Here is a 27,652-nt window from a genome sequence, read left to right as displayed (position 1 = left end):
GACCTGAGCTACAGAAGTCCTTCTGCTGGTAGCAGTGGAAGGGATCTGAGCGTCTGTGTAGGTCTGGCCACTAGGTGGTGCCATCCAATACGCAAGGCCAATATGGTAGAGTGCAGCACACAGACGCTAGCTCCCAGTGTGCCCTGCCCAGCAGGGCTGACCGTTGGCATTGGCTGCTCTGCTGCAGTCTGTGCTCTCCTCATACCCAGGCAGCCTGTCTGTCTGCTCCCTGCACTGTCAAGGGCTGCTTTCCCTTGCCCCTGCAGACTCACTCACCTGCCCCTCTTCCAATGGCTCAATCCAGTATTGGGGAGCCCTGCCAGCCGCCACCCCACCGCACTGTCACATGGGGCCCGTCCACTCCAGCTTACCCCACCTGTGTTGATCATGCCCCAGCCCACGCAGTGCTCTGGGCACCTGCTCCAGCCTTCAGCCACACAATGTACCCCCTTGTAACACCACCCATCTGCACATTGTAGGCCAGGAACTCCAGGCAGACCCATGGCCTCCCCACTCCAGCCAGACTCCCACACCTTCCCCCCATGGGCCTCTGGCCTCCCCACTCAGGCCAGATCCCCCCCAGGTCAGGCCCCTGGCCTCCCCGCTCCAGCTAGACCCCCCAGCCAGGCCCTTGGTCTCTCCACTCTAGCCAGGCCCCACACCCTCCCCCAACTCTTGCCAGTCCCCTCCAGATATGCTGTTACTCCTGTGCCAGCCAGCTAGCACCCTAGCCAGACCCATTGGCCCCCTACTCTGGCCAGGCCCCTCCTCCACCACCAAACTGAGCCTCCCACAATGGCAATGGGTGGCACAACGCTGACCCCAAGGGGCACCCCCATGCTGCCAACAGCTGGCACACTGCCTGAGCCAAAAGCCAACAGCACCAACGATTGACAGGGTAGCTGGGGCCTCCCAGGAGAGGGCAGGGGGGCGAGTATGGGCACAAACCTGTCTCCGATTGTCTATCCTGCTCTGCCCTGAGCACAGACTCCTGCAGGTGGGGGCCCTGCTGTCCACTCTTCCCATCTGCCCCAACCCCTGTAGACCTGAGCCCTGGCCATGGGGATGAGAGGGGCCACAGATGGCGCAACAGGCAGAGGTAGCTCAGGATAAAGCTGCTGCCCTAGACAGCATGGCCACGGGCTGCCCCTGCGCTGCTCAGATTTGGCCCAGCCGGGCAGATCTGTCACCCTAGGTGCTTCCTGGCGTTCCCAGCACCAGGGGCTGCTAGCTGCAGGACCCAGTACTGGGGTGTTGGCTGGGGGCAGCCCCATCATGCCAGCTCCGAGAGTCGAGGCTGCAGGAGAGTCTGAGAATCAATGGACCGTGTGGCACATACCACTTCGCCACAGGCTCTGCCCCCCAGCATGGCCTGACTTGAAGGGTGGGGCACTTCCTGTGCTGCAGTGGGCTGCAGGTGGATCTGGCACTCAGTGGGGAGACAGTGGCACCAGCTGAGGGCTCCAGAACATGGGGATCTGGTCCCTGGCACAGCGTTGGGTTGGCCCTGGGGGGTTCCAGTCCCTGGCATAGCGCTGGGTAGGAGCCCAGGGGGTGACTGGTAGCACCCTTGGGCCCTGTCCGGCTGGCCTATCTCCTGCACTGAACAGCTGGCAGTCCCTTCAATCCTTCAGTGCCGCTGCCCTCCAGTGGTGCTGCTGAGTTACTGCAGGACAGTTCTCTCTCCCTCACATTCATAGCAGGCCAGTGGGGGTGGGGGGTGCTCTGGGACAGGGCAGGGGGCCAGCGCTCCCCGCACGGAGGCTGGGTGCTGAAGAGCGACCCTGCTGGGGCACGGGCTGCAGGGCAGAGCAAGTGTCCTCACTGTCCACCTCCCTGTGCCTGTGGGAATAGAAACACCCCTCAACCAGCGCGGCCCCACACTTCTGGAGATGGGGCCCCTCTCACTTGCCCTACAGGCCAATGCAAACCCAGAGCAGGCTGGGGCTGCCCAGGAGGCTGAGTGCCAGCAGCAGGAGGGCGATACGTCATTGCCATGACATCAGGCTGCTGCCAGGTGTGTGGGTAGAGGGGCTGGGCTGGCCAGTTTTCTCTCTAGGGCCTGATCCCTGCCCCTGTGAAGGCAACCCCAACCCAGTGTTGTGGGAAGGTGGGTCCCATGTAGTGGCTGGAGAGGTGTTGAGCAAGGGGTCGTCCCAGGCTGGCATTCCCTAGGGATATTACCCCTGCCGGCTTGCCCCTGGCTGCAGGGCCAGCTCAGAAGGGGAAACTCGAGCTCTGGGACTTGGCTTCCCTGCTGTGGCCCCTCTCTGGGCACCACTGGGATACCACTGGCATTTGAGGGACCTGCCCTAGAAAGTGGAGGGTGTGTGTGCTCCAACAGCACCGACACCCTCCTTTGTTCAGCGCTGTGTTGCCACAGCTCCTGCCCTCACGCTGCCACCTTGGGGCCATTGCCACAATCTCAGGGCAAGCCCTGGGGCCGGGCCAGGATGGAAGAACTGGCCATGGATACTGAATTCCTCTCTGCCCCAGAGAGTACCACCACCCCAGGGCAGGGCTGGGATGGGGGTGGGACAGCAGAAGGGATGCCCGGTCCCTGAGCATGCAGGGCCATGAACCCGGCTATGCAGGCAGGTAACTCCTGTCAGGGTTGTGTGTGAGAGGTCATGCCCTGTGCCTCAGGGCCCTACCCCACACAGTCCTGGCTCCTAGCCCATAGTGTGGGCAGAGAGCTTTCCAGCACCAGGGCGTGCCCCACTGGTGCCAACCCCTATGGCTGCACCCCTAGCCACTCGGCCCAGAGAACACCAGCAGCCGTGTGGGGCACTGGACTTAGAACCAGTACAAATTCCCATATACTCAGACTGTCACAGGATGCTCCGAGGCCCTGGCTCCATGCAGACCCCACGTGGCACTGGGAGGGAGGGTTGCCAGCAGTCCTGCGCCCTGCTGAGGACATAGCATGACAGCCAGGCCCAGCTGTCCCTGTGCCGTGTGGGAGCCAAATTTCCATCCACCACTTTGGACAAGCCCCCATGAAATCAGGACAAAGAGTCCGAATTCCAAAGCTTCCCCCAAACCAAAACTTTGTGATTCAAGCCCCAGAACTTGTTGGTTTTGACGTTTCCTTTGTATTAAAATAGTTGCTGTGTCTCTTCACTACACAATAAATATCAAGTAGAATATCAGGTAGTGGTCAGCATCCCCGTTCCAACACGCCAAGCAGGCAATGCCAATGGGAGCCCAGCTGGGTGCTGGTGCCACCTCCCATCATGTCGCCACAGCCCCCGACGTGCTGCCCAGCCCAGGTCTCCCTGGCTAGCTCTGACTACTTTCCTGGTGCCACACGAGTGGACAGCACCCCCTAGCACGCGGCAGCTGCTTCACCCTCCTCCTCACTAGAGGCCAGATCGTCCTCGGAGCCAGGCACTGACGGGCTGGACAGGCCAGGCTCCAGGTTGACGTAGGTGATGTTCAGATTGATGTAGTGCTCGCCCTTCAGGGAGGCCATGATGCACTCCAACTCCCTGATCAGGGCGGAGAAGGTGGGGCGCTCTTCGGGGCTCAGAGCCCAGCAGCTTAGCATCACTGCGTACCTGCCCCGAAGAGAGGGCCCGTTAGAATCAGGACAGGCCCAGGAGCAGGGAGCTCAGCCGGACATCAGCACCAGACCACTTCCTGCTCCCCCACCTGCTCCCCGCATATCAAACATCCCAAATTCCCCTGCTGGGCCCCCTGCACCCCACAACCCCATGCACCAGGAAAGGGGAGCCCAAAGGGGGGGTCCTGCGTGAGGGGATGAGGAGGATCTCGGGGGAGCTGACCGGGCACTGCTCACTGGGAGGCTGGTAAGCAGAAGTTTAGGAGCTGGGATATGTGGGGTTGATGTGGGGGACACAGGAGGGAGCAGGGTTGTGGGGGCAGAAGGACCCCAAGGGGCCCTGAGCCACCCACCGCGGTGAAAAAGGCACAGCACTCACAGCGAGTCCGGGCAGTACTCAGGCTGCGGCAGGCGCCGGCCACTCAGCAGGTAGTGCGTTATGTCGTAGGGATCCACCTCGGGGTACGGTGGGGCCCCACGTGTCAACAGCTCCCACAGGAGGACTCCGAAGGACCACTGTGCCGGAGAGAATGGGGATTATTCCAACAGCACCATGTGTGCGGCCCCCTGGAGTCTCCCACTGCACATGTGGGCACTGCCTGAGGGGACCCAGCCTGGGGGCCTGGCCTGGGCAGTGCCCGCGGCAGCAGGTATGGGAGAATCTGCCCCATCAGGTCTCTGGTCTCCACCAGGGAGGGGATAGCTTAATCCCCGCTCCTCCCTCAACTCTTTACCTCTGGCTACCTGACCTGCCCACCTGCTGGAGAGCCATATTTTGAGGCCCCACGTAGGCCCAACATGGGCCAGCAAGGACATGGACCTGCCTGGGTCAGCGACGTCAGGAGTGGTATCTGCTGACACTGAACTCTGACCCCTGGGCCAGGTTCTGACCCCTGGCCCACACTCTCCCTGGGCCACACTGACCCCCAGGCCATGCTCTCCCCGTGCTGGTCTCTGACCCCTGGGGATGGGCTCTGCCTGGGCTGCGCTCTCCCCTCCCTTGCACAGCGATGGGAATGCCAAGTGGTAGGAGATGCCCAGACCCCCGTTGTGCAGCCAAGGAAGTTCAACTGGAGGCCAACTGCTCAACGAGTGCTGCTCTGTGCCAGTCACGCTTGCTGGCAGGGCTCTGCCCACTGCCACCTGACACAGCACAGCCAGCGCAGGTGGCAGGCTGCTGGGAAATGGCAAGCCACACATAATGGGTCTAAACTTCCAAAGCCCCATGTGCCAAGGGAGGCATGTAACCCTGTGTGCAGACCAGCCACTAACCCTGGCTCCGTCAGCCATGTGCCCAGGGTGCCCAGTGGGGGGCAGGGTCCAGCCGGTGTGGGAGCTGGCATGAAGAGAAGAGCAAAGCACTTTCCTGGACTTGGAGCAGCTGGGAGCCACATAGGGCCATTCTGCAGTCACTTGCCATAACCACTCAGCTCCTGGGCGCTCCCCAGTGGGCATGGCATGGGCATAGGCAATGCACTAGCACCACACACAGCCCACCCCGCACTCACCACGTCCGACTTGGTGGTGAATTTCTGGATCTGCAGGCTCTCGAGCGCCATCCACTTGACGGGCAGCTTGGCCTGGCGGTGCTGCCGGATACTGTAATACTCCTTATCAAAGACATCCCGGGCCAGGCCAAAATCCGCCACCTTCACTGTGAACGTCTGGTCCAACCTGCAAGGCACAGACAGACCTGGAGGCAGAGGGGAGGAGGACCAGGCTGGTCCCCACCGCCCCGGGGAATGCCAGCTGAGCTGGTGGCACCGCTCCAGGAGCCTGGCATTCGGAGCCGCTTATCTCCAGCCCCCAGACATCTGGCCCAAAGCCATGGGCAGGCATTCAGCGGCCACTGGCACACAGGCTGGCAGGTCTCAGTGCAGTCCCCAGGGCCACGTGTGCACCCTCCCAGCTGGCAGAGTAACTGCTCCTGGGCCATGAACCCCATCCTCGTAATAGCAGGGTTCCTTCTGAGGTAGTTTGACTAACACTTGCTCTGCTGTTGCCCAGGCTCAGCCAGCAGCAAGCGAGCATGCCAGGTCCCGGGGTACCCACCAGCCCCCGGCTCAGCTGGCACTGAAGGGACATGCCAGGCCCTGGTACCCACCAGCCCCAGGCACCACTGGCACAGCAGGGGCAGTGCCAGGCCCCAGTACTCTCCAGCTCTGGGCTCAGCTGGCACAGACAAGGCCTGCCACCATTCCCAGGTACCCACCATTCCCAGGCTCAGCCAGAACAGAGGAGGCAGTGACAGGCCCCAGTACCCACCAGCCCCGGGCTCAGCAGGCACAGAAGGGGAAGTGCCAGGCCCTGGTATCCACCAGACCAAGGCTAAGCGAGCACAGAGTGGGCAATGCCAGGCCCTGATACTCACCAGCCTCTGGTTCAGCTGGCATAGAGGGTGCGTTCCAAATCCAGTTACCCATCAGCCACAGGCTCAGTTGGCACAGAGGGGGTGTGCCAGGCCCTGGTACCCACCAGGCCCTGGTCTGAGCTGGCACAGAGGGGGCAGTGCCAGAGTCTTGTATCAACCAGTCCCAGGCTCAGCTAGCACAGAGGGGACAGTGCCAGGCCCCAGTATCCACCATTCCCAGGCTCAGCTGACACAGGGGGGCAGTGCCATGCCCCGGTACCCACCAGGCCCAGGCTCAGCTGTCACAGAGGTGGCATGCCAGGCCCCATAACCCTCCATCCCCATCAGCCAGCCCTGGGTTCGCCAACGGCACTCAGAGGAACGAGTGCCATTGCCTGGACTCCCGAGGCCAGCGTGCCTGGCCAAAGCATCCCACTGGGAAGCAACTTGCAATGAAGAGGATGCTGAGGAGTGTGCCAGTGAGTGCTCCAGGCTAGCGAGACATCCCCAGCATCCTGCATCCAGGTACGCAGGCCCCAGACACACGCCTGCCACACTCACATGCAGTTTCTGGCAGCCAGGTCCCTATGCACAAATTTCATGTGGGCCAGATAGTCCATGCCCTGTGCCACCTGCAGTCCGAAGCCTATCAGGTCCTTCACCGTCGGGTTCTGGGGAGACAGGAGCAGGGAGACATGCATCCCCGTCCCTCATGGGGACAGCCCAGCCCCTACCTGCACTGCCATGGCTGGAGCCCTGTGATCACCAGCTCCCCCAGCCACCCTGCATCTGGAGCCAGGAGACTGGGGCAGAGCGCCGGGTGGGGCAATGCCCACGGCTGGCTGTCGGGAGACCTGGCTAGAACGCTGCTTGGAGGGTCTCCAGGGAAACCCCTACAGGACACAGGCGTGGGGCACACAAGCATGGCCCTCTGCTGAGCCTAACCCTGGCCACAGCTCAGGGTTGGCATGCAGCAGTGAGCTGCCCGGGCAGAGTTGAGTAGGGGGCCCAGGAAGGGAATAGCTGGGGGCTGCAGGGCAGCATGGAGAGGCCATGGCAGAGCCCTGGGGCTGGAGGGCAGCACGGAGGAGCAGTGGCAGAGCTGGAGGGTTGTAGGGCAGCGCGGTGGGGCAGTGGTAGAGTGGGGGAGAGGGGAATAGCTGAGGGTGGGGAGACTGGAGTATGCTGTGGATGGACAGCAGTAGAGCTGGGGGGCTGCAGGGGAATAGCTGGGAGGCTGGAGGGCAGCATGGAAGGGCAGTGGCAGAGCAGGAGGGCTGGAGGACAGCGCAAAGAGGCAGTGGCAGAGCTGTGGGAGAATGCAGGGCACCCTCTGCTAGCCAGGTGAGCCCCTCGCCTTCCCAGTGCGAAGCAGCCCTGCCGGCCAGCTAGCCTGGAGAGAACAACGTGAGGACAGAGGCGGGACTTGACCTTAGCACCCTCAGGGCCCAATGCCCCAGTTCCTGGCCTCCTGGGAGCCAGGGAGACTGGGTGGCTGGCTGGTGAGAGGGGCAGATGGGCTCTGCTGGGTGTCCATCAGCCGTCATCTCACATTCCTGCCCTTTCAGCAGGCAGCAGAACCCCCCAACCCAGACCCAGGCACCCTGCCCCACTGGGACCCTGGGATCCAGAACACCCCCTGTCCCCTGCAGCAGCTTCAGCCTAGCTGACAGGTCTGGCAGCTCTTGGAAACCCAATGGCCATGGTGCTGCCTGGTGGCATCTGCTGGCCCCCGTGTCCAGGGCAGGGCACCTGGGCCGGTGCAGAAAGCATGGGCTGGTAAAAACAAAGGAGTGTCCTTCTATGGGCAGAGAATATAAAAGGCCCTGAAAACTCCTCCATCTGATCCAGTCCTGCTTCTTGCCTATGGAGGAACCTTGCTGCAAACTGAAGCTCTGAACAAAGGACTGAATGACCCACCCAATTGTTGATGTACACCAGAGACTTGATGTGAACCTGCAGTTTATTCCACCACTGCTGCAAGCCTGAACCAAGAACTTTGTCATTACTGTATGTAATTAATTCCATTTAACCAATTTTAGCTCTCATCTATATCTTTTTCCTTGTATGAAAAAACCTTTAGATTTGCAATTCTAAAGAATTGGCAACAGCACAATTGGGTAAGATCTGATTTGTATATTCATCTAGGTCTGGGGCTTGGTCCTTTGGGACTGGGAGAACCTTTTTTCTTTTACTGGGGTATTGGTTTTCATAACCATTCATCCCCATAAGATGTGGTACTGGTGGTGATACAAGGGAACTGGAGTATCTGAGGGAATTGCTTGTACGACTTCTGGCTAGCCATTTGTCCCCTTAACAAGTGGCACTGGCAGTGATACTGGGAAACTGGAGTGTCTAGAGCTTGTATGACTTATGGTTAGCCAGTCAGGTAAAACCAAAGTCCTCTCTGTCTGTCTGGTTTGGTGTGCCTTAAAGGTGAAAAACCCAGGGGTGAAAGTAACTTAAAAGATTTACTGGTATGCGCCAGAGTCCTGAGCGGGGCATGGCCTCAGCCGGAAGAGGCAGGGCCTTTCAAGATTTAAAGGCCCTGGGGCTCCGGCTGTGGCTGGGAGCCCCAGGGCCTTTAAATCACCCCGGAGCTACCAGCTGCAGAGGTGGCTGGGAGGCCCAGGGCTCAGGGGTGAATTAAAGGGCCTAGGGCTCCAGCCGCCGCAGAGCTCCTGGCCCTTTAAATCACTGCGGGAGCCCTGCCACTGCTACCTCCAGTGGGAGGGCTCAGGTTAGGGTTGGGGTAGCGGTGGCAGGGTTCCGGCGGTGATTTAAAGGGCCCGGGGCTCCAGCCACTGCAGGGAGCCCTGGACTGGACCAGCTTCTCTGTGGGTGATTTAAAGGCCCCAGCGCTCTGGCATCTGGGCTCAGGTGGGGATTTAAAGGGCCTGGTGCTCCTGCCACTGTGGGGAGCCTCAGGCCCTTTAAAGTGCTGCCGGAGCTCCGGCAGCAGGGATCAGGCGGCGCTTTAAAGGGCCTGGGTCTCCCCGCAGGGGCCGGAGCTCCATGACCTTTAAATCCCTGCCCAAGCCTGGCTGCTGGAGCTTCAGTGATTTAATGGGCCCAGGGCTCTCCGCAGTGGCTGGAGCCCTGGGCCCTTTAAATCACCCATGGAGAAGCCAGTTCAGTCCGGACTGTACTGGCTTACTTTCACCTCTGGAAAAACCCCAGCCTTGGTCTGTAACTGCCCTGCTCTAAGCAATTTGTCCTGAATTGTTACTCTCAGAAGTGTCCCACCAAGCAGAGCATTGTTACAGGAGGTTACCCATTCTCCTCTAGGCTACAGGCAGGGAGCCCCCAGCCAGGGTGACCCTGCCTTTGCCTGGCCCTTGAGCAGGGAGGGTGGCTGGCCTGTGCTTACCCGTTCCTTGGAGCGGATGAAGTGTCGGAGGTCTCCGTGCTTCATGTAGGGCAGCACGACCAGGGGCAATCCCTGGCGTGGCAGGCAGACACCCACCAGCGACAGGACATGGGGGTGATGGAAGCTCTTCATGAGAATCCCCTCCTTCAGGAACTCCTCCACCTCCTCCACATCGGTGATTCCTGGGACCGAGCACAGCCATGAGGCTGGGGCACCAACCAGCCTGGGAGCTGAAGTGCAGGGACGGGCCCAAGGGGATGAGGCAACCTGGGCTGTCGGAGCCCAGCAAGGAGCAGCAGAGGGCACGGGAGAGCAGTGGCTACATCACAGAGGGGTTACGCCCATGCCATGGGACACCACACCCAGCCACCAGCCAGGCACAGCAGGGGCCGGGCACACACACACTTCCTAGCCCCCATCATTGGCAGCTGCGCAGGTAGAAGGCCTGAAAATGCCCAGGAGTAAGGCATAGCCAGATAGGTGGGGTTCCCGCTCTAATCACCTAGTGTTCCTTGGCCCATAGCCTGGCACGAGTGAAGGACCAGTGCATGAAGCAGGTGGGGCTCGGAGGGACCCCAGGGAGGATGGGGATTTGGGACCCCCTAGAGCGCGGCAAAGGCAGCCCCTGCGGGAGAGCAGGCCAGGAGCCAGAGGGAAGGGCACTCACGGTTCAGGGATTTGACAGCGCAGTGGATCTCCCTCTCTGACAGATCTCTGTATGTGCCATGGTACACGCTCCCAAAATGCCCTGGCCGGGAAAACACAGGCACCCTGGAGAGAGCCACCATGCAGCAAGGAATGCCCCGAGCTGCCTTTTGCTCCAGCCAGCCTGCCACAGGCAGGGCAAACACCTAGACTCCAAGGGGATGGGCTGGAAGATGGCAGAGGGGCTGGGAAGGTATCAATGCTGCAGGGCCCAGATGGGCACCAGATACAGCAGAGGCTGTATTACTGTGGAGAGGCACCCACATGTACTGGATACAGCCAAGGGAACATGGCCATGTTAGTGCTGCAGGGCCCTGATGGGCACCAGATACAGCCAAGGGGGTGGGGTCATGTCAGAGCCTCAGGGTCTGGACAGGCATCAGATATGGTTAAGGGGACAGGGCCATGTCGGTGCCACAAGGCCCAGACCAGCATCAGATACGGCCAAGGGGACACGGCCATATCGGTAGCACAGGGCTCAGATGGGCACCAGATACAGGGGCCGGGACCGTGTCGGCGCCATTGGGCCTGGATGAGAACCAGATATGGCTGAGGGGATGGGGCCATGTTGGCATTGCAGGGCCCAGACAGGCACCAGATATGGCCTTGCTCTGCTGTGGGGCCTCCAGGCCAGCCTAACAGGCTCCCCCACAGGGCTATTCTGCGCTGGGCCGGGTACTGCTCCTCATTGGGTTCAGAGAGACAACCTACCTGGGCAACAGCCACCAGCTGCAGGCATGCACCTGGCACTCCAGGGAACAGGCTGATCTTGGTGCAGCCAAACTGTGCCGTGCTGCTCAGGCCAAGCCCTCAAGCTGTGGGCAGGGACCAGCCCCTCTGACAAGGGGAACAGCCGAGGCCACGCAGCGAGGCTGTGGCAGGTGTGGACCTCCCCCCCGCCCGTGCCCAACCCCACATGCCATGCCACAGATGAATGCCGTGTTGGATCAGCACCACTTGGGGGCTCTCGTTGGTACTGAGCTTCTCTGGGGTGCGACCTTGACACAGAGGGAATGTCAGGTGGGCCCAGCCCGATCCAGTTACGCCTCAGCACTCATTGTGCCAGTCTGCATGTGCCAGGTGGGCCCAGCCAAGATCAGTGCTCCTTGTGCCAGTCTGTATGTGCCACACAGGTCCAGCCTAACCCAACTACAGCTTGGCACTCACAGTGCCAGGCTGTGGGTGCCATGCAGGCCCAACCCAACTATGGCTCAGTACTCCTTGCCAGGCTGCAGATGCCACGCGGGCTCGACCCAGCCTCAGTTCAGTGTTCACTGGGCCACGCTGTTGGTGCCAGGTGGGCCCAGCGCTCACCTTTGCCGATAACCCGATCCCGGTGTGTTAGCAGCCGCTCCTCTGGGATCAGGACGTCCTTCACCTCCTGCAGCAGCTCAGGACGGAGGTTTTCGACGCAGCAGGACGGCATCCTCACGAGTGGCACAGTAGAGCCATCGCTACTGCTCGTGTAGGAGGCATCTCGGAAGCGCCTGCTGCCAAAGCCACCACTAGGAGTGGCTGCTGGGGGCAGCACCGCCATGAACCGGGCAGAGAGAGGAAAGTCACAGCCAGACCCTGGCAAAACCCTTCCCCTTCACTGGATCAGCCTGCGTGCCCTGCTGCCTGCCCCCTGCTGGGGCAGAGGGAGTAACTGCCCCTCGGAACATCCCCAGGGTCTCCCGATCAATGCCCACCAGCCTCGCGAGGGCCCCCTGGCATTGCAGTGCTGGGAACTTGTGGGCAGGGGTCCCACGGCCGGCGAGGCCCAGTCGGCAGGAGCTGCACACAGCCACGGACAAGACCCGCCCACTGGGTCAGAATAGAAGGGAGCAGACTGACATGCTGGTACAGCTCTAACATGGGCAGGGCTGCCCCAAGCTGACGGGGGAGGGAGGGGGGCCGGGTGTCTGCTGCTAGGACGGTGACTCGGCCCTGCCCCCATAGGCTGCAGGCACAGTGAGCAGTGCCCCCTGGCATGACAGTTCCTTACCCTGCACATCCCTGTAGTCCATGAAGGAGGGGAGCGGGGCAAAGCTGAGGGCATTCCCATTGGGATTCACCATCATCTCCAAATTCTCGGTCCCTGAGGACATGGAACAAGAAGCCATTCAGAGCCTCAAGAGCCTATGCTGGCCTAGTGGCCTAGTCCACTTCTGCCGGGTACCACATATGCCACTGGCCACAGGCTTTGCTTAGTCCCCCTGCCACACTGAGAGGACGGGAGGCCCAGCCCCATTCAGCACCAGCACCCTAAGGACTGGTGCAGCATCAGTAACAATGGGGCGGTGGGGGGGGGGCAATTTCTTGGTGCCTAGATAGCAGGATGACAGGCACATTGCCTGTAATGCCAGAAGACACCTCCCCATGGTCGTGAGGCACAGTCCCATTCACCCAGGTAAGGCAAATTACACCCAGCTTGGGGCCCAGAACAGGAGCGGTCGCTGACAGAGCAGACAGCGTGTGACACAATGTTCAGTGCCTGTGGGAATGGGGCCAGGGCAGGCTCAGGGGTGTGACACCCTGTGTGGGGGAAGGGAATTACCCATCTCCTTCCTGCGTCTGTATTTTACCACCAGGAACACCAGGAGGCAACCGAACAGAAAGGTGGTGATGATGCCCAGGAGGATGCCCGTCAGGGGGTCTGGGGAGATGGTGGCCACCACCAAGCCCAGGTACTGGCACGCACCATTCACACAGATCTGGGGAAGGACAGGGCAGGCAGTCAGTGCCTGGGCAGCCAACAGGTGCAGAATGGGTCCCTAAGCCATCTGCAGGACTAGGGGACTTGCCCACCCCCAGCGCTGAACACTACCCCAGCTCTTATCTAGAACTTTCACCCAGCAATCTCAGTGTGCTCTGTCAAGGTCAGCACCATTAGCCCTGTTTTGCAGATGGGGAAACCATGGCACGGGGCATGGCCGCACTTTCCCAGGTCTCCTGAATCCCAGTCTAGTGCTCTATGTGCCACGGCACTCTGCCTCTCTGAAGCATTAACACATTGTACTCCTGCAGCTGGCACTCCTGTCCAGGTTCTTCAGAGGGGGTGGGGCTGGCATGAAGGGAGCTCCACTCCACACAGGTCCCCTGGATACCGAGGGATTCAGTGCTCAGGGCTGGTGGGACGACAGAGGGCCCAGAAGCAGGCAGCACATGTGGCACACGGCCAGCCCTGAACCACATTCCCCTGGCAGGATGGGCATCATCACCTAATGGACCAGAGGACATTTCCCATCATTGGGCCCATGGGGCTACAACCCTCTGTTACAGGGATGCTTGGAGCATGCATGCCAGGTACCCTAGCCCCCATACTCTGCCCCGTCCCAGCCCTGCCTGGCAGCACCCCTGCAAAGCCTGGCACCTACTTGTCTCAGCAGTGAGCACTGGATGAGGCACGTTGGGCAGGACATAGGCATCAAAGGTGCCACCCCAGTATGTGCCATGTTGCAGAGACGCCAGAGGAAGGAGACTGACAGGGTCACCACGAGGGGTCAGCCAGCGGGGACCCCCTGGCCACCCCTTTACACCCAGGGCATACAACAAGCAGCTGGCACAGCCTGTGGCTGCATGCTGGGCTGGATGCTGCTTCCCCTGCCCTCCTTACTGCGTGCCAGGCAGCAGAAGCAGGAGTGAAACCCAGCAGCTGACTGGCAGTGGGGAAGCTGTTCCCCACAGGTCTGGTGCCCTCCAGAGGCCGGGAAAGCCTTCCCCAGGCAGCTGCACTCAGGAAATGTTCAGTCCACATGTTCAGCCCCGAGTGCTGTCCAAAAAGGAAGGGCAGGGAGAGGGGGTGGCAGGCTGCAGGCGATACCCCAGGGCAGAGGGCCAGTCTAGGCAGTGCTGCCACAGCTCCAAGCCAGCCTGGGTCTCCCTGGGCTCCGTGCCAGCCAGGAGAAAGGGGGGCAAAACCCTGGAAGCCCAGCGTGAGCGCTGTCCTCCCTCCAGCTTGGCTCTACCTGCACAGGGACTCCATCCAGGGGGAGGCTAAGGTTCCTGGGGATCCGGCAGGTCACCTCGTTCTTCAGCACGCTGGGGTGGCAGTCCTGGCCCGCCACAGTCATGGTGATGCTCATGCAGCCCACCAGTGCGTCCAACCCGATTTGCTGCACACACAGCCACCGTCACAGGGATCCCCCAGCCCTAACTAGAGAACTCCCCAAAGTGAGCCGCCCCACCTCCCTGCCTCCCCCAGGATCTCCCTGATCTGAGCTGCCCCACCTTCCCCGGGAATGCTCCAGCCTCTCCCTGGAACCCCGCCCCCACCTGAGCCTCCCTGCCTCTTCAAGGTTACCCCCCCTCCCTGGCCTGAGCTGCTCTGCCTCCCCCAGGAACTACCTCACCTCCCCAGGAAACTCCCTGGCCTCTCCCAGACCGTCCCACCTGAGCCCTCCCAGCTCCCCTGTGAACCCCCAGGCCCACCCCTCCCCAGGGTGCTGCACCATCCCAGCCTCAGCTCCAGCCTCTCGCCTTGGCTCCCATCCCTTCACTCTAACCAGTGCCCCGTCCTTCAGGACCACTCATTCAACCCCCTGCAGGCCCTCAGACCGCTGGCCATGGCCCCAGGCCCTCCCCCACCAGCCATTGGCTCAGCCGCGGGCCCTCCCCAACCCTCTTCCACTGGTTATCCCTCCATGCCCTGGGCCCTCCCCTATCCCATCCCCACCAGCCACCATACCATGCCCGCGGCTCTCATCTCTCTGCCCCCCCAGTTCTTTCTGGAACTCTTCTGGCCCCCAGCCCACCAATGCAGGCCTGGCCTGGCCCCCTCAGTCCCACTCCTTCCCAGGCCCCCTGCATCCCACAGCCCCCTCCATACATGGATCTCGATCTCGTCATCACCAGACTTGAGGTGGTACTTGTGGTCGTCATGCTCGAAGGACAGGATCTGAGGCTTGGGGTAGTAGTGCAGGTGGAAAGCCTTGTGCCCGGGGGAGCCATCCAGCAGCACGGTCAGGTTGCCATGGGCGCTCTCCACCCTGTTAGCGAAGGGGTAGGCTGGGCTCTGGCACACCAGCTGCTTGGGAGAGCGCAGCCCCGTGCACACCTGAGGGGACACGGTGCGTTTGAAGGAGGGTACCCGAGAGCAGAGCTCACAGTGGGGAGGAGACCCAGTGCTCCCTGGACATGGCCCAGAACCAGTTCCCAGGCACCCCATCAGGCCCAGGCCCATGCCACCCTTTGCTCTGCTGGCTGCATGCTATGGACCCGGCCTGGGCCTCTTGCCACCCCCCCCCCCAACCACAGGCACACTCCGTCTGCAGGGAGCTCAAGGCTGCAGCACCAAGTTAACGTGCCCGCCTTGGATAACTGGAGACCAGAGCCACCAGTGACATGAGTGTGTGAGCTCTCAGTCACCTCCTGGCAAATGCACAACCCCCTGTGACTGGCACGGCCTGGGCCCAAGATCTCAGACTGGGACAACAGGGCCTATGGGCCAGCACTGAGCAGAACCCAGGGCTGGGCTAGCATGGCTCGCATGTTGGGATTGGAAGACACTGGCAGAGCTGGGCGGACACAGGGCAGGGCTGGCAGGGGCTGCGGGGTGGGATTGAGGGGAACTGCCGGAGCTACGGAGGAGACCAGGGCTGGGCTAGCAGGGCTTATGGGGTGGGATTGGGGGGGAAATCGCAGAGTTCAGGGTGGTCCAGGGCTGGGCTAGCAGGTGCTGAGGTGCAGGATTGGGGGGCACTGGCAGACTGAGTGGAATCTCCTACAGCGCCTGCCTGCACCAGGCCCGACCAGTGTTTCAAGCCTATTTTTCTCTCCCCCTTCAGCACATTGTGCCCAGCTCCCTGATGGTGATCCCCTGGCCTCAGCCGGCCCTGACCCACGATACCAGCCCTGCCCCACCCCTCATACTCACCTTGGCCTCCGTCACCACACTGGTGTCCACAAACTGGATTCTGGGGTAATACACGGAGTCCAGACTGGTGCCTTGGATGGTGAGGGTCGAACCCCTGTAGAAGGTCACAAATCACTGCCATATGGATTGTGAAGCATAGCCCTGAGCCTGGCACCCCAGGGCCAGGGGAGACCTGGCCAGAGCACACTGGGGGCCTACAAACTCGGGACAGCCCCTGGCTAGAGCATGCTGGGGACCTGAGGCTGGCAGAACCCTGGATGGGATGCACTGGGGACCCACGGGCCGGACCAGCCTCCAGTCTTGGATGTGCTGGGGACCATGGGGCTGGGGGAACCCCTTACGGGATGCACTGGGGACCCACAGGCCGGGGAAACCCCGTACAGGATGCGCTGGAGACCCAGGGGAACCCCAGCTGGGGTATGCTGGCTAGATATGCTGCCCGGGGCATCCGGTGCCCACAAGGGGAGCTGTGCCCCCTGTTCCTAACCCCCCATGCTGTGAACTCCCATGTGTCATGGGCTTGCAGGAGGAGGATGAGGCTGCCCATGGAATCAGGGGGCTGTCCCATCCCCAGCCTGGAGGGGGGACACCTTGGTTCTCAGGAGGGGGCCCTCAGCCTGGTGAAATGGACCAGGCTGCTGGGCACAGAGTGCTAGGTTCTTCACCATCCCCTGCAGGGAGGAGGCCATGCAAGCTGGGGGTTGGGGAGGGAGGCTGTGATCCGGAGAGGTTGGAGAGTAGGGTTGGAGTGGTGGTGGGGAGGTGACATTATTGACATGAACTGTGACCATTTAGATCATTGTTGCAATCACTGTTATATATTTGCAGTCAATATTGTACAAAGGTTGTCAAGTGAGGTGTCTAGGAAAAGGTTAGATTTGCTGGTTATGATTATGCGATCTGTATGCATGTATCATTTTTGTATTTAAAGTATTGGCTCTATACTGTCTGTATTTCAAACTTGTGCTATGCTTCTGAGTGATATCCCAGACAATTTGGCGTCAGCAATGCCTAGCCTGCTTGATGACCATTAAGGACCATCAGCTATACAAATGACCCATTGAGAGAAGGCAGATACACCTTGTGACTCATCAAGGTATGCGGGGACATGCCTATGGACAGAACTCTCAGGTTTTTCCACGCCTTGTGCTCGGGTAGCTTATTTTTGGAACAAAGGAAGCACAGGCCATATGGCAAGAGACTATAAAAGGCAGCTGCGTCTCCAATCCTGTCTTCAATCCTGCTTCTTACCTCTGGAGGTACTTTGCTACAAGCTGAAGCTCTGAACAAAGGCCTGAATGACCCTCCCAAGCTGTGGATTTACTCCAGAGACTTAATTTAAATCTGCAGTTTATTCCACCACAGCTACAAGCCTGAACCAAGAACTTTGCTATTACTGTATGTAATTGATTCTATTTAACCAATTTTAGCTCTCATCTATAATTTCTTTCTTTTTATGAATAAACCTTTAAATTTTAGATTCTAAAGGACTGGCAACAGTGTGACTCGTGGGTAGATCTGACTTGTAGATTGACCTGGGTCTGGAGCTTGGTCCTTTGGGATCAGGAGAACCATTTTTTCTTTTACTGGGGTACTGGTTTTCATAACCATTCATCCCCAAAAGGAGCAATGCTGATGGTGAAAGAAGAGAACTGGAGTATCTGAGGGAATTGATTGTATGACTTCTGGCTAGCCAGTGGGGTAAAACTGAAGTCCTCTCTGTTTGCCTTGTTTGGCATGCCTTAATAGTAAAGGAACTACAGCTTTGGGCTGTGACTGTCCTGCTCTAAGGGCATGGCTACACTTGCAGTTGTAGAGAGCTTTGAGTTAAACCAGCCTTTGTAGAGAGCAGTAGGGGAAGCGCTGCAGTCTGTCCACACTCACAGTTGCAAGCACACTGGCGTGGCCACATTAGCAACTCTTGCAATGGCCACGCAGAGCAGTGCATTGTGGTAGCTATCCCAAGATACAAGTGGCTGCAACGTGCTTTTCAAATGAGGGAGGTGGAGTGGAGTGTGACAGGGAGTGTGTTGTGTGTATGTGGGGGGAGAGAAGGTGGGTTTTGGGGGGGCTGAGAGCATGTCAGCATGCTGTCTTGTAAGTTCAGACAGCAATAGACCCCCCCACACACACACACACACAACATTCCACAATAACGGTTGCTTTGTCTCTGGCTGTCTAACGGAGCTTTCAAAGGGCATATTGGCGTGCCTCCAGTGATTCCAAAACAATGACAAGAGTGGCCACTTAAGTGGATTATGGGACGTTTCCAGAGGCTGATCAGAGCGCAGTAATGAAACACCTCGTTCACACTGATGCCTGGGCAATTCAGCCAATGCACACCAAGTGTTAATCTTCTCACCAGGGTGGAATACCAGGAGTGGTCTAGCCGTGGAGTCAGAGTGCTCTACATGCCTTGCCAGTGTGGACGGGTGGTGAGCTAGGGCACCCGGGGCTGCTTTAATGTGCTCTAAATCACAAGTGTAGCCAAGCCCTAAGCAATTTGTCCTGAATTGATACTCTCAGTTGTGTCCCGCCAGAGGCCGCATCATTACAGGGGGACTGTGACCTGTGGGGTTGGAGTGGGAGGGCTGTGACCAGAGGGACTGTGATCCAGAGGGACTGGAGTGGGGTGATGTGACCTGTGGGGTTGAGTGGCTGTGATCGGGGGGATGGAATGGGGGGCTGTGACTGGGGGGGCTCCAGGGGCTGGGGGGACGCTTGGCAACTCTATGCTCTCTGGGCACTCACTCGTAGGTGCAGTTGGGGGAGATGTCATGGAGGATGGGGTCTGGGCGGTACTGGAACGGCTCCGGGGCAGGGAACTGCTCCCCGTCGATCCACAGGGCCACGGGGACGGCACGCAGGTTGCTGGCTGCAGGGCTGGTGCAGCGAATCTCGGTGGGGCTGGGAACAGAGGACAGCACAACATGGAGACAAACAGACCCCCAGCTGGGCTGCAGGCTGCCCCTCAACCCGCCCTGGCCCACATGCCCCCCGGTGACCCACCCAGACCAGCATAGCCGACACCCCCACGCTAGCCATCCCATAGCTAGGAGCGTGCCTGGCCACATCTGTGCCCCAACAGGCCCTGGCAGTCCTGGGGCAGGAGCTCCCCTAGAGGGCTCTGCCCCACAGACGTGGGCTCTAACACACTGCAGAGCGTCTGTGGCACCAGACGCCAACCAAAGGATCCCACATGGGTGTTTATGTGTAAACATGACCTCAGTGGAGCATGTACACACATATGGAGCTGGCTGCACCCAGCCATGCCGATCCAGCTGCTAAGCCGCACCGACCCGGCCATGTCACACCACACCTGGCCACACCAACCCAGCCATTCTGACCCAGCCACACCTGGCCATGCTGATCCAGCCACACCGATCCAGCCACACCTAGCCACAGCAAACAGCCACACCTGGAAGCACCGACTCAGTCACACCTGGCCGTGCTGACCCAGCCACACTGATCCAGCCACACCTGGCCATGGGGAACCAGCCACACCTGGACACGCTGACCCAGCTGCAGTGACCCAGCGGCACCTGGCTACACTGAACCAGACATACCAACCGAACTGCCTCCAGCTACGCCGACCCAGCCACACCAACCCGGCCGCACCAACCCGGCCGCATCCGGCCATGCCAAACCAGCCGCACCCGACCATGCCGATTCAGCCGCACAGACCCAGCCACACCCAGTCACACCTATCCAGTCACACCAGCCCAGCCGCACCCGGCCAGCTGCACCAACCCAGTCACTTTGGGAGCAATTTGTCTAAGCAATTTGTCCTGAATTGATGCTCTCAGTTGTGTCCCCCAGAGGCAGCATCGTTACAATGGCATAGTCATGCTAGGATCCACAGAACCCAGGTCAATTAAGCTTTGGATCAGAACCCCAAGCTATCCAAATTTGAATTTTGGGATTGAGAGTATGGTTAGTTAAAGAGCAGTTGCAATGGGTGAACATATGAGGGCCTTGACAAAAAAGCCCTGGAAGATTTGTGTTCAGAAAAGGGGATAAGCTTTGAAAAGAAAGCTGCAAATCAAGAACTGAAAGATCTGTTAATGGCCAGTGAGCAGAAGGCAGGAGCACAGTCCTTACCTGATGCTACAGAAGCTGCAGAAGAATGCAAAAAGCAGCAGATAAGCTGCAACTTCATCATGAACAGAAACGCAGACATTCGATGGCTGGAAAAGCAAAAGAATGCTGAATTAGAAAAAGAAGCTAAAAGAAAGAATGACTGAATTGGAAAAAGAAGCTGCTGAGAAGAGGGTTCGGCAGATGCAACAAGAAACTGCCAGACTTAAGCTCCAAGTCAAACAAGCAATGGAAGAACAGCAGAAACTGTATCATCTTGGAAGTACAGTTTATAAGAATGTTGGTATGTTATATAACTCTGAGCAGTTGTCTAGGTGTAACCGAATGTACCCCAACGCTGCCAACTTTTATGTAAATACTGTGGGTTCAGTAGAAGGTGACCCCATAAATTGTGCCAATGCTATGTATGGGAGTGGTAATGGAAAACTCATAGAGAGTGTAAAAGTCAATGGTAAAAGCTGTTTAGGGCAAATTATAGCTTCTAACATCATTCCTGTTAAAGCAGATCTTGTCAAAGAGGAAGATTACTTACCAAATCAGAGTGTAAATATTGCAGTCCTCTATGAGCTTACTGTAAGCATGCCTTTAGCCAGAATCCACCTTGAATGTAATAGTGCTAAGAATGAAGTTATAGCTGGTGTAAAGAAGCCATTGCCTAAGGCCATGTCTACATCTAAAATTTTGCAGCGCTGGTTGTTACAGCTGTATTAGTACAGCTGTATAGGGCCAGCGCTGCAGAGTGGCCACACTTACAGCAACCAGCGCTGCAAGTGGTGTTAGATGTGGCCACACTGCAGCGCTGTTGGGCGGCTTCAAGGGGGGGTTCGGGGAACGCGAGAGCAAACCGGGAAAGGAGACCAGCTTCGCCGCGGTTTGCTCTCGCGTTCCCCGAACCACCCTGCAAACCGCAGGGAAGGAGACCTGCTTGTTCGGGGAACGCGAGAGCAAACCGCGGCGAAGCTGGTCTCCTTTCCCGGTTTGCTCTCGCGTTCCCGGAACCACTCAGCAAACCTCAGGGAAGGAGACCTGCTTGCTCGGGGTTCGGGGAACGAGAGAGCAAACCGCGGCGAAGCTGGTCTCCTTTCCCGGTTTGCTCTCGCGTTCCCCGAACCACCCTGCAAACCGCAGGGAAGGAGACCTGCTTGCTCGGGGTTCGGGGAACGAGAGAGCAAACCGCGGTGAAGCTGGTCTCCTTTCCCGGTTTGCTCTCGCGTTCCCCGAACCACTCAGCAAACCTCAGGGAAGGAGACCTGCTTGCTCGGGGTTCGGGGAACGCGAGAGCAAGCCGGGGAAGGAGACCAGCTTGATTACCAGAGGCTTCCTCAGGTATGCTGGGATACCTGCTTATTCCACGGAGGTCAAGAAAAGCGCTGGTAAGTGTCTATACTTGATTACCAGTGCTGGATCACCAGCGCTGGATCCTCTACACCCGAGACAAAACGGGAGTACGGCCAGCGCTGCAAACAGGGAGTTGCAGCGCTGGTGGTGCCCTGCAGATGTGTACACCTCCTAAGTTGCAGCGCTGTAACTCCCTCACCAGCGCTGCAACTTTCTGATGTAGACAAGCCCTATGGATCTTTTGATTGGGGGAAATATTAAAGCTTTGTTCAGTCCAGGCAACCAGTCACAAGAAAGGAATGATCTTAAACCTGTGTCTATTATGGGCAATGATTTGCCTGGGAAGGGTTTCTCCAAATGTTTGTCTGAGTAAAAGAGCTGTTTGTCTGTGAATGAAGTTTCTGAATGTCTGTCTAATGGCTCAGAAGTGAATCTGGAATTAGATCAAGCACAGAAAGAACTCATTGGTCGGAAAATGTTTCTCAGGAGCAAATTAAAGCCCTAACTGAGGAAGGCAAGGAAAGTTTGAATGAGCCTAGGCAGCCTTGTGAGCTAATGGCTTTGTCTAATCAGCAGTTTGGGGAGGCAAAGATAGTGGAAAATGAGTGTCCGTATACCTTATCTGTTACCTGTGTGGAGAATTGTAACAGTAAAGGGAATGTACCTGTGTCTGTTAGGGGTATTGACTTGCCTATGGAGGGAGCTACCCCGGTCTCCAAGCAGTTGTCTGTGAACAGCCCTATGTGCTGGGACAAGGGAAATGAGATCCTGAGCTGTGTGTCTGGTAAAGGTAATAATTGGAGATATACCAATCTCCTAGAACTGGAAGGGACCTTGAAAGGTCATTGAGTCCAGCCCCCTGCCTTCACTAGCAGGACCAATTTTTGCCCCAGATCCCTAAGTGGCCCCCTCAAAGATTGAACTCACAGTCCTGGGTTTAGCAGGCCAATGCTCAAACCACTGAGCTATCCCTCCCCCCGAATGTGTCTCCAGTTCTTTGTCCGTGAAGGGAGGACCAGCTGGCAGGGCACCGCTGGAGGCACAGGACAGGGGACCGTCTGGCAGGGCGCTGCTGGAGGCGCGGGGCAGAGGGGACCGGCTAGCGATGTGCCGCTGGAGGCGCGGGGCAGAGGGGACTGGCTGGCGGGGTGCCGCTGGAGGCGCGGGGCAGAGGGGACTGGCTGGCGGGGTGCTGCTGGAGGTGCGGGGCAGGAGGACCAGCTGGCGGGGCGCTGTTGGAGGTACGGGGTAAGGGGACCGGTTGGCAGGGCAGCACAGAGCAATTTGAAATATAGGAAATTTCAGAACTCTAGAGTGGAAGGTGTTTGCTCTCAATAGCTATAGGTATGGTTTTTGAGTGAAAATCTTTAAATGTTTCATAGGCGTTTGGGTCCTCCCCCCCCTGCCAGCAATCTAGGGGCTAGTTTCATGCAGTTGAGAAGGAACTGTAAAAATCCTGCCCAGTCAGTGGTTTTTGAGCGATTTAAAGGGGCCCCAAGCCCTTTAAATGGCTGCTGGGGGGAGCCGATCTGCCCCAGTAGAGTGCACCGGCTCTTGCCGGTACGCAGTACCGGGGTGCACTGGCATACTTTCACCTCTGACTAAGGGTATGGCTACACTTGCAGCTGTACAGCACTTTGAAGTGTGTATGGTTGCAGCGCCAGGGCTGGGAGAGAGCTCTCCCAGCGCTGCAGGTACTCCACCTCCCCATGGGGATTAGTTTACAGCTGTTTACACTGGCGCTTTACAGCGCTGTAACTTGCTGCGCTCAGGGGGGTGTTTTTTCACACCCGAGTGAGAAAGTTGCAGCGCTGTAAAGTGCCAGTGTAGCCAAGGCCTTAATTTTGCAAAGGGAAGCCACAGGTTAACCCTAAAATGCCAGAACCCCAATGGTATTGAGCCAAAGGTGTGGCATGACAAAAATGATTGTAGATGGGCACTGGCAATGGATTTGTTGTTACTGCTAATGGTAATTTTTGTAACTAATGTGTTGCTATTACCAAGAACTGCAAAAATTGTGCCTAATCTTTTGAAAAAAACCCTGAACATGTTAAAAGGAATACATGAGAACACACTTTATTTTAAAAGGCCTTGTTATACTGATGTTTCATAGTTAATGCCTGTAAACAGTATTGGAACTTTTCACAGGGGAAAAGACATTCCACACCTGATGTGCTGTATGAAAAAGGAAACTAAGGCACACTACCATATTGTTTTCACAGCTAAATGCCAAGATTCCTATGCTATGGACAACATTAATATCCACATTGTCTTGATATTAATTGGGTTCCAAACATTTGCCAGAGTTTGTATGGATAAAGTAGCTATGGATAAAGTAGGACATTGAATGTCAATGGTAATTGGGACAAAATACAACATGATTTTGCAAAAGGTAGATTGTGCCAAACCAACCTGATCTCCTTCTTTGAGAAGGTAACATTTTTTAGACAAAGGAAATGCAGTGGATTTAATTTACCTCGATTTCTGTAAGGCATTTGATACGGTTCCACATGGGGAATTATTAGTTACATTGGAAAAGATGGGGATCAATATGAAAATTGAAAGGTGGATAAGGAACTGGTTAAAGGGGAGACTACAACGGGTCATAATGAAAGGTGAACTGTCAGGCTGGAAGGAGGTTACAAGTGGAATTCCTCAGGGATAGGTTTTGGGACCAATCTTATTTAATCCTTTTATTACTGACCTTGGCACAAAAAATGGGAATGGGCTAATAAAGTTTGCAGGGGACACAAAGCTGGGAGGTATTGTTAACACAGAGAAAGACTGGGATGTCATACAAGAAGATCTGGATGACCTTGTAAATAGGAGTAATAGTAATAGGATGAAATTTAATAGTGAAAAGTGCAAGGTCATGCATTTAACGATTAACAACAAGAATTTTGGTTATAAATTGGGGACACATCAGTTGGAAGTAACAGAGGAGAAGAAGGACCTTAATCAGAGGATGACTATGAGCCGCCAATGTGATATGGCCGTTAAAAAAGCTAATGCAGTTTTAGGATGCATCAGGCGAGGTAATTCCAGCAAAGATGAGGAGGTGTTAGTACCGTTATATAAGGCACTGGTGAGACCTCATCTGGAATACTGTGCGCAGTTCTGGTCTCCCATGTTTAAGAAGGATGAATTCAAACTGGAACAAGTACAAAGAAGGACTACTAGGATGATTGGAGGAATGGAAAACCTGACTTATGAAAGGAGACTCAAAGAGCTTGGCTTGTTTAGCCTAACCAAAAGAATGCTGAGGGGAGATATGATTGCTCTTTATAAATATATCAGAGGGATAAATATCAGAGGGAGAGGAATTATTTAAGCTTAGTACCAATGTGGACACAAGAACAAATGGATATAAACTGGACACTAGGAAGTTTAGATTTGAAATTAGATGAAGGTTTCTAACCATTACAGGAGTGAAGTTCTGGAACAGCCTTCCCAGGGGAGTAGTGGGGGCAAAAGACTTGTCTGGCTTCAAGACTAAGCTTGAAGTTTATGGAGGGGATGGTATGATGGGCTAGCCTAATTTTGTCAATTAATTCATCTTTGATTATTAGCAGGTAAATATGCCCAACGGTCTGTGATGGGATGTTAGATGGGGTGAGAGCTGAGTTACTACAGAGAATTCTTTCCTGGGGGCAGCTTGCTGAGTCTTGCCCACATGCTCAGGGTTTAACTGATCGCCATATTTGGGGCCAGGAAGGAATTTTCCTCCAGGGCAGATTGGCAGAGGCCCTGGAGGTTTTTCACCTTCCTCTGCAGTGTGGGGCACGGGTCACTTGCTGGAAGATTTTCTGCACCTTGAGGTCTTTAAACCATGATTTGAGGACTTCAATAACTCAGACGTAGGTTAGGGGTTTGTTACAGGAGTGGGTGGGTGAGATGCTGTGGCCTACATTGTGCAGATCAGACTAGATGATCATAATGGTCCCTTCTGACCTTAAAGTCTATGAGTCTATGTTCTTTAGCTCTTGGAAAGATCACATGAGACATACAGGAAGAGTAAGGGTCTAATCCACTACTGTTCTAACCAAGTTTTACCTTAAGTGTGTAAAGAGATTCAATCATGTTATTGAACATGACTTTGAGAAACCATTTCTGTTATACACTAATACAGCTAATAATTAGCTGTAGTAAGACAGGACCAAGGATGGGGAGCTCTTGGGATGCAGTCAGCGATGTTTGTGTCATCCCTTCCTGCATCAATTTTGCCTTGGGGGTGTGACATTATTGACATAAACTGTGACCATACAGATCAGTATTGCAACAAATATTACAAATTTGCAGTAAATATTGTACAAATGTTGAGTGTGGTGTCTATAACAAGGTTATGATTTGCTGGTTATGATTATGTTGTCTATATGAGCTTTTCTGGGAATGTTCAAACTAATGTGTAAACAATGGCGTCTGCCTGCAAACTCAGTCATGCATGGACATGTGACTTGCCCATGTGACTCCAAGCTCCCTCTTGCTTCTGTGATTTTCCACAGTAAAAACAAAGGAGTGTCCTTCCACAGGGAAGAGAATATAAAAGGCCGTGGAAACCCCTCCATTTTGTCTTCAATCCTGCTTCTTACCTCTGGAGGAACTTTGCTACAAACTGAAACTCTGAACAAAGAATTGAATGACCCATCCCAGCTGTGGATGAACTCCAGAGACTTGATTTGAACCTGCAGTTTATTCCATCACTTTGCCATTAGTGTATGTAATTGATTCAATTTAACCAATTTTAGCTCTCATCTATAATTTCTTTCTTTTTCTAAATAAACCTTTAGATTTTAGATTCTAAAGGATTGGCAACAGCGTGATTTGTGGGTAAGATCCGACTTGTATATTGACCTGGGTCTGGGGCTTGGTCCTTCGGGACAGGGAGAACCTTTTTTCTTTTACTGGGGTATTGGTTTTCATAACCATTCATCCCCATAAGGAGCAATGCTGGTGGTGATACAAGGGAACTGGAGTGTCTAAGGGAATTATGACCTATGGTTAGTCAGTGTGGTAAAACCAAGTCCTTTCTCTTTGGCTGGTTTGGCGCACCTTAGAAGTGGAGAACAACCAGCCTAGGACCATAACTGCCCTGCTCTAAGCATTTGTCCTAAATTGATGCTCTCAGTTGTGTCCCATCAGAGGAAGCATCATTACAGCCGCACCTGCAATGACCAGAGCCAATACCGGATTTACAATGGCGCCACTGGCGTCAGGCCCACAGTCCAAAGGGGCCCCGGCCCGCTCTTCTCCACCCCCGCTCTCTCCTGTGGGGTCAGAGAAGCTTGACGCTGTGGGCTGCTGGGGCTCCGTGGCAGCATCTGCCGGCAGCCTGGTTCCTGCCCTGCCTCTTTCCCCAGCATCCTATGTTCCCTCCCCCCTGCCTCCCCACACCACCAATCAGCTGGATCAGCTGCTTGCCGGCAAGAGGCGGGAGGAGGAGCAAGCAGCAGCATGCCGCTCTGGGGAGGAGGAGGAGGAGAAGAGGCGGGGGTGAGGCCTTGGGGAAGGGGCTGGAATTGGGGCATACCCCCTCCAGCTCCCTGAGTGAGCACCCCCACAACACCAGCCCACACCTCCAGCCCATCCTAACCACTGCACCCCCTCACACGCCCCTAGCCCCCTTCCCTGACTCCTGCACCCCCCCACAGTCAGCCCCCTGCGCCCCCTCACACACATCCAGCCTGCGTCCTGACCCCTGCACCCACTACACCACCCCAGCCCTGACTCTTGCATCCTCCCTCACGTCCGCCCAGCCCCTGCCCTGAAACCTGTACCCCCTTCACACACCCCTAGCCCCCTGCCCTGACTCCTGCACCCCCAGCATCCCCACCCCCATCCTGAGAACCAAACAGGAGCTGCCCCAGGTAAGAGCTCCACACCCCAACCTCCTGCCCCAACCCTGAGCCCCCTCCCTAGCCCTAGCTCCTGGCCAGACATTTTTTTACAATATTTGGGAAGATCATTAAGTGATCTATCAAGACACTCCGTGATTTTCAAGTGGTCTGTGGAAAAATAAGTTAGACTACAAGAACAATCAAGGTACCTCACTTTATTTTCATTTACTTGCTATTACTTATAGGAGGAGGATGAATTAAAAAAGAGTGAAAAATGGGGGCAGGGGGAGATAAGAGAGAATATTCTTTTTCTGGCTGGGTCCCAAAGAGAAGCCCCCAAAATGAAGCTGCGCACAGGGCTGGGGGCCCCCACTAACCCTAAATCCATCACTGGTTGTCACATCACCTGGGCTGGGGATACTGTCAGGACTGGTGTAACCAATAGGCGACCACCTAGGGCGCCAAGATTTGGGGGTGCCAAAAAGCGGTACCCAACATTTTTTTTTTACACTACAATGGAGTCACATCTTACACG

The 27,652-nt window shown here is 56.5% G+C and overlaps 1 protein-coding gene across 8 annotated transcripts in view; it reads right to left on the bottom strand.

The window, feature by feature from the left end:
• Window positions 1–639: 639 nt before the first annotated feature.
• MST1R (macrophage stimulating 1 receptor) overlaps window positions 640–27,652 on the bottom strand; it is a 91,169-nt gene continuing 64,156 nt past the window's right edge. For 4 of the 8 annotated variants that reach the window (XM_050958634.1, XM_050958628.1, XM_050958627.1 and 1 more), the window contains 13 exons: window positions 18,599–18,754; window positions 15,848–15,941; window positions 14,801–15,028; window positions 13,941–14,087; window positions 12,530–12,686; window positions 11,978–12,070; window positions 11,305–11,508; window positions 9,953–10,033; window positions 9,286–9,467; window positions 6,477–6,586; window positions 5,074–5,239; window positions 3,945–4,081; window positions 640–3,560 (listed from right to left, as the gene is read on the bottom strand). In XM_050958634.1, coding sequence (XP_050814591.1) covers window positions 3,329–3,560; window positions 3,945–4,081; window positions 5,074–5,239; window positions 6,477–6,586; window positions 9,286–9,467; window positions 9,953–10,033; window positions 11,305–11,508; window positions 11,978–12,070; window positions 12,530–12,686; window positions 13,941–14,087; window positions 14,801–15,028; window positions 15,848–15,941; window positions 18,599–18,754 — 1,987 coding nt within the window. In that variant the 3' untranslated portion in view covers window positions 640–3,328. Of the gene's footprint in view, window positions 3,561–3,944; window positions 4,082–5,073; window positions 5,259–6,476; window positions 6,587–9,285; window positions 9,468–9,952; window positions 10,057–11,304; window positions 11,509–11,977; window positions 12,071–12,529; window positions 12,687–13,940; window positions 14,088–14,800; window positions 15,029–15,847; window positions 15,942–18,598; window positions 18,755–27,652 lie in introns of those variants that run through there. The other 4 variants (XM_050958630.1, XM_050958631.1, XM_050958632.1 and 1 more) reach the window with 4 other exon arrangements.

The sequence above is a fragment of the Gopherus flavomarginatus genome, chromosome 6, assembly GCF_025201925.1.
Source record: "Gopherus flavomarginatus isolate rGopFla2 chromosome 6, rGopFla2.mat.asm, whole genome shotgun sequence".
NCBI classification, from domain to species: Eukaryota; Metazoa; Chordata; order Testudines; family Testudinidae; genus Gopherus; species Gopherus flavomarginatus.
This window is presented reverse-complemented; position numbering and strand designations above follow the sequence as displayed.